At 52.7% G+C, this 12853-nt stretch overlaps 2 protein-coding genes across 6 annotated transcripts in view; one reads left to right on the forward strand and one right to left on the reverse strand.

Moving 5' to 3' along the window:
* RFX1 (regulatory factor X1) overlaps positions 1–12569 on the reverse strand; it is a 47615-nt gene extending 35046 nt beyond the window's left edge. Inside the window, exon 1 of one of the 5 annotated variants that reach the window (XM_055238131.2) lies at positions 12503–12569. The gene's annotated coding sequence lies outside the window, so the exon portion shown is untranslated. Of the gene's footprint in view, positions 1–11856; positions 12117–12502 lie in introns of those variants that run through there. The other 4 variants (XM_055238134.2, XM_055238132.2, XM_055238133.2 and 1 more) reach the window with 4 other exon arrangements.
* LOC129460192 (uncharacterized) lies at positions 616–12526 on the forward strand. The gene is made up of 9 exons (XM_055237842.1): positions 616–634; positions 1269–1330; positions 1514–1633; positions 2399–2427; positions 2518–2616; positions 2707–2911; positions 3127–3179; positions 11416–11899; positions 12093–12526. The coding sequence occupies exons 1-9, from the start codon at positions 616–618 to the stop codon at positions 12228–12230; spliced, it is 1209 nt and encodes a 402-aa protein (XP_055093817.1). The 3' UTR covers positions 12231–12526.
* Positions 12570–12853: the final 284 nt, after the last annotated feature.

Below are 12853 nucleotides of genomic sequence, written 5' to 3' on the forward strand. Positions count from 1 at the left end.
ACATACATCAAAATATACATATACGCACATGCACATGCATGCACACACATGCACACACCTATATGTAGATATACATGCATGTATATTGAAATATACATAATGTACATAGAAATATACATATATATAACTATTTTTTTCAGAGATGGGAGTCTCATTATGCCCAGGCTGATCTGAACTCCTGGGCTCAAGCGATCCTCCCGCCTTAGCCTCCCAAAAAGTGCTGGGATTATAGGTGTGAGCCACCACGACCGGCCTATTTCATTTTAAACTTTCCAACAACCATGTCTGGGTTTGGGTTCTGTCTGCTAGATAGGGAGCTGAGGCTCAGAGAGGTTAAGGTGCTTGCCCCAAGCCACACAGCGGGGAAGTGGTGGCAGGGCTGCGTTTGAACTCTGGGTGTTCTATGCTCCTGACTCGTCAGTTTATTGCCAGAAAGCAGAGTCATGGGGAAAGCTGCCTCCCAGGGACCCATGCCAGTTCCCTACGTGCCTGCTATCTGGACTTGGGATTCTCGGCTGAGTAGCATTCCCAGTGGGAAGGTGTTTGAGTCCAAAAACCCCCTGTGAGCTGCATGGGGCCACAGGGGCTTTTTGGGCCCTCTGCCCGGGAGCAGTTATGGGTCTTGACACCAGATGTAAGCTCATCAGTGGGACAGTGCCCTTCTGTGGCCAGAGGCGACAGGGCTGGGAGCAGACCCAGGCTGCACTGGGAACCTGGCAGCTGCGGCTGACCTCAGAACAGGGCTGGCCTTGGCCGAGCACGGTGGCTCATGCCTGTAATCCCAACACTTTGGGAGACCGGGGCGGCTGGATCACCTGAAGTCAGGCGTTCAAGACCAGCCTGGTCAACATGGCGAAACCCAGTCTCTACTAAAAGTACAAAAATCAGCTGGGCATGGTAGCACGTGCCTGTAATCCCAGCTACTTAGGAGGATGAGGCAGGAGAATCACTTGAACCTGGGAGGCGGAGGTCGCAATGAGCCGAGATCTTGTCACTGCACTCCAGCTTGGGCAACAGAGCGACACTCTGTCTCAAAAAAAAAAATTAAACGGGAGTGGTGGCGTGCGCCTGTAATCCCAGCTACTCAGGAGGCTGAGGTGGGAGAATTGCTTGAACCCAGGAGGTGGAGGTTGCAGAGAGCTGTGAGCTGAGATTGTTCCACTGCACTCCAGCCTCAGTGACACAGCAACACCCTGTCTCAGAGCAAAACAAAACAAAAGGAAAGAACAAGGTGGGCCTGCCTGCTAAAGGGTGTGTCCCTCTCCCAGGTGCCGGGCTGGGCATGGCCTCCCTCTGGCTCAGCCCCACTGTAGCAGGGGATCGGCAGATGGTTTGGGGACCTTTGTACTCATGAGCCCTATCCCCAGGTCCGAAGCATTTGAGGGAGAGTGGGACAGAGGCACGAGTGGTTAAGAGGAAAGGCTCCAGCTCCGTGCTTTTGTGGCTCCTGCCTGGCCCCAGAAGGCATTTGGGTCTGAGAGCCCTGCCTACAGCTGGCCATGACTCCGGGCAGTACTGCATCCTGGCTGGCAACTGGACCAGAGCCTCTTCTGCACTAACAATCAGCATCTCTATGCCACGATGTGCCCAGGTCGCCCTCCAGCTGCAGGGTGACCCTCAAGGGAAGGAGGAGGTAAAAAACAACAACTGCTGTTGGTTGACCAGGAGCCCCCAGACCCCTCCACTGAGGTCACCTCCTCCCGGCAGCCGTGTGAGGGAGGCATCATCATGCCCATTTTACAGACGAGCTGAGCGAGACTGAGGGGTAGGCTGCTGAAAGCCCCTAGCAACTGGTGAGGGGGGGATTGAACCCAGGTCTCTCTGACCCCCAGATACATTCTGTCAGTCCCCAGCCCTACTCAGGATGCCAGGCACAGGGCTCATTTGCTTTTTTTTTTTTTTTTTTTTTGAGATGGAGTATCACTCTGTCATCCAGGCTGGAGAGCAGCGGCATGATCTTGGCTCACTGCAACCTCTGCCCCCACGGGTTCAAGCGATTCTCCTGCTTCAGCCTCCCGAGTAGCTGGGACTACAGGAGCCTACCACCACACCCAGCTAATTTTTGTGTTTTTAGTGGAGACAGGGTTTCACCATGTTGGCTGGGCAGGTCTCGAACTCCTGACCTCAAGTAATCCACCCACCTCGGCCTCCCAAACTGCTGGGATTACAGGCATGAGCCACCACGCCCAACCTTCATTTGCTTCTTAAGGTCAGTACACGGCATCTTGCGGGTTCTTCCAACAGGGAGACCCAAGTGTCACCTGCAGAGGTTACGCCCCTGCCCAAAGCTGCAGTTAAGGGCAGCAGAACTGGCAAGGGGGAAGCCGGCCCGAGCAGCCCAGAGGAGGCCTGTTCCCATCCTTCACTCCTCCCTGTGCCTCCCTCCCCCGGGATCCAGGTTCTGCTCTTGGATGCCAAACTCAAGAGGTGTCCGAGTTAGCAGGGGGGCAAGGCAGGTGAGAAACAAGCCCTGGACGGGGATGGATGCACCATGATTTGAACTTGGCTACCTCCTAGCTGTGTGACTTTTGAGGAGAGCCTCTACGGCTCCATATGTGAAATGGGGGGACAGCTGGCCCTACCAGGTGGGGCTGCTAAGGAGTTCAACCTGATCCTGTGGGCAGCGCGTGGCCGGGCATCTGGCATGCTATAAGCACGCAGGAAATGGCTCTGGCTCCCTTCACTGCCCAGGGCCCTTTAACGCAGTTCCAGGAAAGATGAAAATACCTCCTGGCCCTGCCTCCCTTTCAGCGTCCAGAGCTTTGTGCTGCTGAGGATGAAGGAAACAGGAGCTTACACTTGCCTCTTGGGTGTGCCCTCTGGGCTTGCGGCAGGCTTGGGAGGGACTCCAGGACCCTCCTGGCTGGCGGGAACAGAGCTGACAGGGCCCTGGGGCCACCCTCCCTGCCAGGTGAGGTCATTCCAGTAGGAGTGGAGGCAGGCAGGATAAGCTGTTTGGGGCCTTTGCACCTAGCAGGTGGCCAGCCTTAGTGCTCCAAGGCCCAGGGACTCGGGTAGCAGGGAAACTTGTCCACCGTGAGAGGGAAAAGGATGCTGCCTGCCTTGAACAAGGCAAAGACCATCTTCCTCCAGCCCCTGCCCTCCCCAAACTCCTTTCTGCCACAGTTAGAGGGGAGGAGGTTCCTCACACCATCGGGTCCAAATCTGGCCCAGCTCGGGTACTCAAGTCACTGTAGCCGACAACCCTTCATCTGCCTGGTGTCAGACCCTCACCCACATGAACCCTGGCGCGTGTCTTAACTCATGAACATATTATCAACCTTCTTCTGGGCCTCAGTTGCCTGTCACCTGGGGATAACGAGAACACCCAATTCATCAAATTGCTGCAAAGATCCAATGAGATGAGGCCGGGCACAGTGGCTCACACCTATAATCCCAGCGCTTTAGGAGGCCCAGGCAGGTGGATCAGCTGAGGTCAGGAGTTCGAGACCAGTCTGGCCAACATGGCAAAACCCTGTCTCTACTAAAAATACAAAAATTGGCCAGGTATGGTGGCGTGTGCCTGTAGTCCCACCTATTCAGGAGGCTGAGGCAGGAGAATCACTTGAACCCAGGAGACAGAGGGTGCACTGAGCAGAGATCACACCACTGCAATCCAGCCTGGGTGACTAGGTGAAAGAGCAAGACTCTGTCTCAAGAAAAAAAAAAAGATCCAATGAGATCAGCTCAGTACCCAATAAACACTGGTAAGTGGCAGGTGTTATTACTCATTCAACAAATATCCAAGCCAGGTTGGGACAGAGGAGGAAGGAGACAGGATCTTCAAGCTCTTGGGAGCAGACACCAAGAGGAAATCCAACCTAAGCTTTCATCAGCAACATCATGCAGATTCCTGAGCTCTACTGCCCAGTGAGTCTGAAATGGCCCGAGTCTGTTTTAGCTGGTCCCTTAGATGGTTCTGAGGCAGACAGTCCTGACAGCACTCTGAGAAATGCTGGCCTTGGCTTTCTCAGCCCTAAGAGACCTGGCCCCTTGTGGACCCTCCCACAAAGAAAGGGCTTTAAAAGCTCCTCACTTACTGGCTCTTTCTCCTTCCAGGGACACAAAGCCCATGGGCCTCATCCCTTCCACTCAGTGGCAAGAAGAGAAAGCAATGATTAATTTCTTTCTTTTTTTTTTTTTTTTTTGAGACGGAGTCTCACTCTGTCACCCAGGCTGGAGTGCAGTGGCACAATCTCGACTCACTGCAAGCTCCGCCTCCTGGGTTCACGCCATTCTCCTGCCTCAGCCTCTCCGAGTAGCTGGGACTACAGGCACCCGCCACCACACCCGGCTAATTTTTTGTATTTTTAGTAGAGACGGGGTTTCACCGTGGTCTCGATCTCCTGACCTCGTGATCCGCCCGCCTCGGCCTCCCAAAGTGCTGGGATAACAAGCATGAGCCACCGCGCCTGGCCCGGCAATGATTAATTTCTAAAAGACTGAGCTCAAAAGGAGGAGGTGGGAGATCGAGGAACAACTAAACCAACTTCTCTATTGGAGGCCTTCTCAGCACTGTGATTGTCAATCTTTTTCCTACAATTATTTGACCAAAGAACCCTTTTCTACCTTTTAAGGAGACTACATTAAGCAATTATACAGGTTTGTTCCCTAGACAGAAATAAATCACATATACATACATAGCATAAGGTATTGCCCATATATTTGAGCATGAGAACCCTTTCTTTATGGAGCCCAGCACACAAAACAAGGGAATTACTTAACAAACTGTTCCTTGGCAATGAATCTGCCAAGAAAAGCACTAGTGGCTGCACCTATCTTCAAAGCCAGCAGCTGCTTATGGAGACAGTTTAAATCTATTACTTTAAATGAGGGCTCCGCAAAGTTCTGTAAAGGGCCAAGCAGTAAACGTTTTTAGTTTTGTGGCTAGTCTCTGCAGCAGCTGTTCAACTCTGCCACTGTAATGTGAAAGTGGCCATGCACAATAGGTAAACAAATGAGCAGGCTGTGTGCAAATAAAACTTTATTTCTAGACACTGAGATTTGAACTTCATGTAATTTTCACATATCATGAAATATAATTCCGGTGTTGATATTTCCAATAATTTAAATATGTAAAAATCATTCTTAGCTCACCAGCCAAAAACAGGCAGCAGGCCATAGTTGTTGACCCCTGTGGTTTTTTTTTTTTTTTTTTTGAGGCAAAGTTTCGCTTTTGTTGTCCAGGCTGGAGTGCAATGGCACAGTCTCTGCTCACTGCAACCTCTGCCTCCTGGGTTCAAGTGATTCTCCTGTCTCAGACTCCTGAGGAGCTGGGATTACAGGTGCCCGCCGCCATGCCTGGCTAGCTTTTGTATTTTTAGTACAGATGGGGTTTCACCATGTTGGCCAGGCTGGTCTAGAACTCCTGACCTCAGGTGATCCTCCCACCTTGGCCTCCCAAAGTGCTGGGATTACAGGCATGAGCCACCGCGCCTGGTCTGACCCGTTTTGGATGCCAGATTCTCTAATCCAATGGTTTACATCCTCGGCAAGGCCCTCCCAAAGATATAGAAAGAAAACTCACTCTCTTCATCTGTAGAATGGCTTCAATAATGAACTTGCAGAAGAATGGCAAAATTAAATGGGATGATGTGTGTTTCTCTCATCCTCTATATCCAATTCATTTAGAAGATTTGTCAATTACTCCTCCAAAATATATCCTAGAGGCCGGGAGTGGTGGCTTATGCCTGTGATCCCAGCACTTTGGAAGGCTGAGGCGGGCGGATCATTTGAAGTCAGGAGTTTGAAGCCAGTCTAGCCAATGCGGCGAAACCCCGTCTCTACTAAAAATACAAAAATTAGCTGGGTGTGGTGGTGTGTGGCTGTAATCCCAGCTACTCAGGAGGCTTAGGTAGGAGGATCGCTTGAGTCTGGCAGGGCAGAGGTTGCAGTGAGCTGAGATTGTGCCACTGCATGCATACACACACACACACACACACACACACACGCACACACACACACACGCACACATCTCCTAATGACTGGGCGCAGTGCTCACATCTATAATCCCACCACTTTGGGAGGCCAAGATTGGAGGATCACTTGAGCCCAGGAGTTCAAGACCAGCCTAAGCAACAAAGTGACGCCTTATCTCTATAAAAAACTGAAAAAATCAGCTAGGCATAGTACCTGACACCTGAAGTCCCAGCTGCTCGGGAGGCTGGGGTGGGAGAATCACTTGAGCCCAGGAGTTCCAGGCTTCAGTGAGCTATGATCACACCACCACACTCCAGTCTGGGCAACAGAACAAGACCCTGTCTCTTTAAAATATATCCTGGACAGGCATGGCAGCTCACTCCTGTAATCTCAGCACTTTGAGAGCCCAGGGAAGGAAGATTGCTTGAGGCCAGAAGTTTGAGACCAGTCTTAGCAGCATAGCCGAGACTCCATCTCAACAAAAAAATTTTTAAAATTAGGTGGGCATGATGGCGTGTGCCTGTAATCCTAGCTACTCAGGAGGCTGACGTAGAATTGCCTGAACCCAGGAGGCAGAGGTTGCAGTGAGCCTCTGCAAAAAAAAAAAAAAAAAAAAAGAATGCTGCAGATCCATTCCTGCCTCACAGCCTTGGCCCCACCTCTTCCTCCCACCTGGCATGCTATCCCCATTGCCACCTTCATGGCTGGCTTCTCCTCCTTATTCAGGTCTCATCTCAGCTCATACACACTTCCTTGGGTCTGAAGGTACCCTCAAGCACATACTACTATTTTATTTGCTTCCTGACACTGTGTTTCCCTGTTGAGTTTATTTTCTTTCTTTCTTTTTCGTTTTTTAGAGACAGGGCCTCACTCTGTTGCCCAGGCTGGAGTGCAGTGGCACAATCACAGCTCACTGTAACCTTGAATTCCTGGGCTCAAGTGATCCTCCAACCTCAGCCTCCAGAGTATATGGGACTGCAGGCCTGTGCCACGAAACCTGGCTAATTTTTTAATCTTTTTAAGAGATGGGGTCTCGCTATGTTGCCCAGGCTGGTCTCAAACTCCTGGGCTTAAGTGATCCTCATGTCTCAGCCTCCTGAAGTGCTGGGATTACAGGCATAAGTCACTGTGTCTGGCTGGATTTATTTTCTTCCTCCTAGTTCCTCTTCTCTTCATGACTGGAAAGGTAAGCTCCCCACAGGCAGAGACCCGGTGGGCCTTGCCCCTCACTCTGTCTCAGCTCCTAGAAAACTGACAGGCAAGGCCGGGAGCAGTGGCTCATGCCTATAATCCCAACATTTTGGGAGGCCGAGGCAGGCAGATTATCTGAAGTCAGAATTTCAAGTCCAGCCTGGCCAACATGGTGAAACCCTGTCTCTACTAAAAACAGAAATTAGGCTGCTGTGGTGGCTCACACCTGTAGTTCCAGCACTTTGGGAGGCCAAAGCGGGTGGATCACCTGAGGTCAGGAGTTCGACACCAGCCTGGCCAACATGGTGAAACCCTGTCTCTACTAAAAATACAAAAATTAGCCAGGCGTGGTGGTGGGTGCCTGTAATCCCAGCTACTCAGGAGGCTGAGGCAGGAGAATCTCTTGAACCCGGGAGGTGGAGGTTGCGGTGAGCCAAGATTGCGCCATTGCATTCCAGCCTGGGCAACAAGAGAGAAACTCCGTCTCAAAAAAAACAAACCAAAACAAAACAAAAATGAGCCAGTCATGGTGGTGGGCATCTGTATTCCCAGGTACTCGGATGGCTGAGGCAAGAGAATTACTTGAACCCGGGAGGTGGATGTTGCAGTGAGCCAAGATCGTACCACTGCACTCCAGCCTGGACGACAGAGTGAGACTCTGTCTCAAAAAAAAAAAAAAAAAAAAAAATTAGTCAGGCATGGTGGCAGGCATCTGTAATCCCAGCTACTCGGGAGGCAGAGGCACGAGAACTGGTTGAACTGGGGAGGTGGAGGTTGTGGTGAACTGAGATCACTCCACTGTACTCCATCCTGGGCGACAGAGTAGGACTCTGTCTCAAAAAAAAAAAAGAAAAAAGAAAAGAAAACTGACAGGCAAATAGTGGGGGTTTTGACTCTTACTGTCCAGGCAGCATAAATGATGCACCAGAACACACTGCTAGTGAGCATCAAAGGCAGGTTCCAGTCTATAGACTGCTGAGACCGTGTGAGAAAGTTACTTCCTCCTGCCAGAAGCCGGCTTGTGCTACAGAGCCAGGCAATGCCTTCTGGTCCAGAAGAGGCCTGGGGAGCAGGTGGGAGAAAGTCTTTCTCACCTAGGAAGACCACGTCCTGTGCAGCTGCTATCGAAGGCAGCATCTCTGGGAGGGGCAGCCTGGCCATCCCCTTCCCCGAGATGTTCAGATACATGACAGAGGAGAAGGGTGAGGACCTCGGCTCCAGAGACGCCATTCCCAGCTCCCCACCGTTCCCACAGTGTCCACATCCCCCCTCATCCAGCTGCCTCCTGGAAGGCTTGGGACTGAGTCTGGGCCTGAGCCCAAGTAGCATGTTTTTTGTGTTTTTTTGAGACAGAGTCTTGCTCTGTCACCCAGGCTCGAGTGCAGTGGCACGATCTTGGCTCACTGCAACTTCCATCTCCCCAGTTCAAGGGATTCTCCTGCCTCAGCCTCCTAAATAGCTGGGACTACAGTCATGTGCTACCACGCCTGGCTACTTTTTGTATTTTTAGTAGAGATAGGGTTTCACCGTGTTGACCAGGCTGGTCTCGAACTCTTTACCTCTAGTGATCCACCCGCCTCGGCCTCCCAAAGTGCTGGAGGAGTGAGCACCCAAATTGAGCCACTGTGCCCGGCCAGGATTTTTCTTTCTAGTGACCCTCCTAAAGCCAGAGAACGGCCATTCAGCAGCCAGGGGAGTGACTTTCCCACTACAAACTGGATTCCTGGTATCTAGCTTCCTGGATCCCTGTCATAGACCCACACAGCCCAGCAAGCGAGAAGCAAGTCAACCTTTAAAGCCACGAGGGCTCTCACTGGATTCAAAATGATAAAAATAAAAGCCAACGGTGTATTTCCAAGGGTTGAACAGGAAGCAACAATCACCATAACAGCAGAGGCTAACATAACTACGTTAGCAATTACTTTGTATTTAGTTAGTTTCAGCAATTCCTATGTATTTGATGTTCAACAGGTATTATTTTCTGGGATCCATAGCACAGAAACATGAGATTGAAAGGATTACCAAGGATTACTGCCCCTAGATGAAAGGAGGGGAAACTGAGGCCCAGAAAACTTAAGTAACTCACCTAAGAGCACACAGCTAGAAAAGCTGACTGTTTCAAGTCAGCTTCAAATCAATCTAGTGTTTTCTTCCTAGTCAAATGACTCCTCAGCCCCTTCACCTGTAATTGTAACTGGTGACTGAGGCAGTCAACAAGACCAGATAATTGGTAACATCACTTTCTGCTCAGTTAGCTTTTTTTTTTTTTTGTGAGACTAGTCTCACTCTGTTGCCCAGGCTGAAGTGCAGTGGCCTGTGATCTCAGCTCACTGCAACCTCCACCTCCCAGGCTCAAGCAATTCTTGTGCCTCAGCCTCTCAAGTAGCTGGGATTACAGGCATGTGCCACCACACCTGGCTAATTTTTTGTAGAAACAGGGTTTCACCATGTTGGCCAGGCTAGTCTCAAATTCCTGACCTCAGGTGATCCGCCCACCTCTGCCTCCTGAAGTGCTGGGATTACAGGCGTGAGCCACCACGCCCAGCCTGCTCAGTTAGCTTTTTTCTTTTTCTTTTTTCTTTTTTTTTTGACGGAGTCTCACTCTGTCACCCAGGCTGGAGTGCAGTGGCGCGATCTCGGCTCACTGCAAGCTCCGCCTCCCGGGTTCACGCCATTCTCCTGCCTCAGCCTCTCCGAGTAGCTGGGACTACAGGCGCCCGCCACCACGCCCGGCTAATTTTTTTGTATTTTTAGTAGAGACGGGGTTTCACCATGGTCTCGATCTCCTGACCTCGTGATCCGCCCGCCTCGGCCTCCCAAAGTGCTGGGATTACAAGCGTGAGCCACCGCGCCCAGCCTCAGTTAGCTTTTTTAAGAAGGGCTAGCCGGACGCGGTGGCTCATGCCTGTAATCCCAGCATTTTGGGAGGCCGAGGCGGGCGGATCACGAGGTCAAGAGATCAAGACCATCCTGACCAACATGGTGAAACCCTGTCTCTACTAAAAATACGAAAATCAGCCAGGCATGATGGCGTGCGCCTGTAGTCCCAGCTACTCAGGAGGCTGAGGCAGGAGAATCACTTGTACCCGGGAGGCGGAGGCTGCAGTGAGCTGAGATCAAGCCACTGCACTCCAGCCTGGCCACAGAGCAAGACTCCGTCTCCAAAAAAAAAGTGCCGATGATCCTTCTAGCAACTTGGCATTTCTAGCTTTTTTGTTTGTTTTACTGAAAATTAATCTCCACCTGTCCTAACTTTCAAAGAGTCCCTGCCTCCTCTAAAAAGGGCCAGGCCTAGAAAAAGTACCTAGAGAAGTGAGGACCCGTCAACCCCCACCAGACCAATTTCAAACTCTTGGGAAAAAGCCTGAAATGATCCTTTTCCTTGGAATTTATTGACTGATTTAAAAGGAAATGGCTGCAGTTTGCACAGCGACACTAAGCTCAAAAGCAAGATGGAGAATAAGCCAAGTAGACTTAGCCTGGCTGGCTACTTAAAAAAAAAATTCTTCCTCGAGCTGGCAGGATATTGTCACCCTAAAAAGCAGTGGCAAAGATTCTCCTCTCACAAATATGGATAGCTTCCCCTTCCCTCTGACCGCTCCTGCCCACGTGGCCCTAGAGGCTGGGACCTTGTCAGTGACATGTGACTCGGTTGACACTCATTTGACACAAAAACATGCGTCTGGCCAAGAGAAGTGGCTTTAAAAAATCTAAGAAATTTCCTCAGGCGCCATTTGCTCCCCCATTCCCAGTAGGGGAGACCTCGATGGGCAGAACCCAGAAACGTCCCATCTCCAGGAACAAACCCCCGCATCCTCAAACCAGCAAACATCAGGTCTCAAACAGCAGCCCAGAGAAAAGCACTCAGGTTTCTGTTCCTCTAAAGCAGTCCCTCATGATCACTCCTCCCTACCATGGACTTTGATTTCTGCAAACCAAATCCTCCACGTTAAAGCCAAATCGACTCCTAGCTCCTCCATGAAACTCTGCTTCCTCCCAGAGAGAAGGTGGCAGGTTAAGGAGTGGGCTGCAGTGTTGAAATCAGGACTAGCTAACAGTTATTTTATCAAACCACATTCAGAAACGGTAGATACGAGGAAAAGGTTCAAAGATAAGCCGTAAGTAAAATTCCTGGAAGGAATGAACAGTCCCCGTACTGCAGAAAAAGGGCGATGTCAATGATTCTCCCCATTTTACAGGATGGAAAACTGAGGCCTCAGATGGACAGGCACTTGTCCAAGTTCTGAGTCCTGGGACAACTGCAAGGCTCTTAAGGAAGAAGGGAGTCGCTTAAGGATCTGGAAGGTGGACCGGGTGGTGGCTGCCCACCCTGGTTCCCGAGGTGGAGGTTGGGGAGACCCAGCCGGCCCCGCCCATACCTTCCCTCCTGGTCCCGCCCACCCACCTTGGCCCCGCCTCGTCCCTCCCTCGCTCCCATTGGCCCAGCCTCCCCAGGCCCGCCCCTTCGCGCTCCCGACATATAAAAGCCCCCCGCCCCGGCCTTCCGACCTCCACTCGCCGCGGGCCTGCGAGCGCCCGCCCCTCGCGGGGGCCGGGCCGCGGGGACGGGGGCGGGTGGTGTCGTTCCAGCCGGGCCCCGGCCCCCTCCCCCACGGTCCAGACAGTCGCCGCCGCCATTTTGACCGCCCGCCCCTTTCCCCCGGACTGTGATTACAGAGACACCCGCCGCCCCGGCCCCGCCGCCCACCCCGGCCCGGCCAACCACCCCGGGGCCGCCCTGGTTACCTCCGCTTCTCCCCACTTCTGTCTGCGGAAAGGCTTTTCGGAGGTCTCGGAGTCGATGTTGGGAAGGGGGCGGGACGTGCTGGGGTCCCCGGGCCGGGCCTGGGGGGTAGGGGGTGGGGGTCGGCCGGGCGGTTGTTGTTGTTGACTCGCGTTGCCGGGTTGCTTGGTCGCCACGACTACCGTGGCTATGGCGCCTCCGTTTCCCTCACCGGGGCAACTGTTGCTACCCACCCTAGTTACGTCACGCGCCGGGGGCGTGGCCCGGGGTGATTGGCGGCGGTCGGAGAAGTGATTGGACGGCGCCAGGCCTTGCCCCTAAACTATTGGTTCCGATGCACGCTTTTCAACACCCTCTCGACTTCCCGGCGATCTGATTCATCGGTATGAATGTCCATCAAAAGAAACTGAACCCTCAAAGGCAGCCGGGCCCGTCACTCCGGCAGGGAAGTAGCTGGCTAAGAATAAAGGGGTGGGACTCGTGAGGACGGGATTGGGTTGCCGCCGTAAAACTGGCCTGGTTCGACTAAAGGGACATCAATCTACCAAAGGTTTGCCGCGCTCTCTGGCTGGAGGCCGTGCGCATGTTCGGCACGCAAGGCCGATTGGGAGTTGTAGTCCGCTCCTGGGTACACTTTACATGTCTTACCAAATTAAAAAGGCGAGAAAGGCAGGCTCCGCTCCAGACTTCTCTCTCGCTGGGTGGGCCAGTTTCTGGCCTCTTGCGCTGACGTCAGGGGAGGAATGCAGTGACGCAGCGCAGCCCCTCTGTGACGACAGCGGCGAAGGCTGGACTCGGGGTTCGATGACGTCACTGGGCGCGCGTCCCCCTTCCCCACTGCCCATGGCCCCGTCGGGGTTGGGTGGACTCGGGAGGCCGGGGCGGGGTTCGATCCCAGCACCCACCCGCTGGGGTGACATCCTCCTCCGCCCAAGCCTGCCAGACAGCGCGGCCGCCGCGCCCTCTCCCGCCTCCCGGTACCCTCCAGCCGGAAAAGGT

The sequence above is a fragment of the Symphalangus syndactylus genome, chromosome 13, assembly GCF_028878055.3.
Source record: "Symphalangus syndactylus isolate Jambi chromosome 13, NHGRI_mSymSyn1-v2.1_pri, whole genome shotgun sequence".
Classification (NCBI taxonomy): Eukaryota; Metazoa; Chordata; class Mammalia; order Primates; family Hylobatidae; genus Symphalangus; species Symphalangus syndactylus.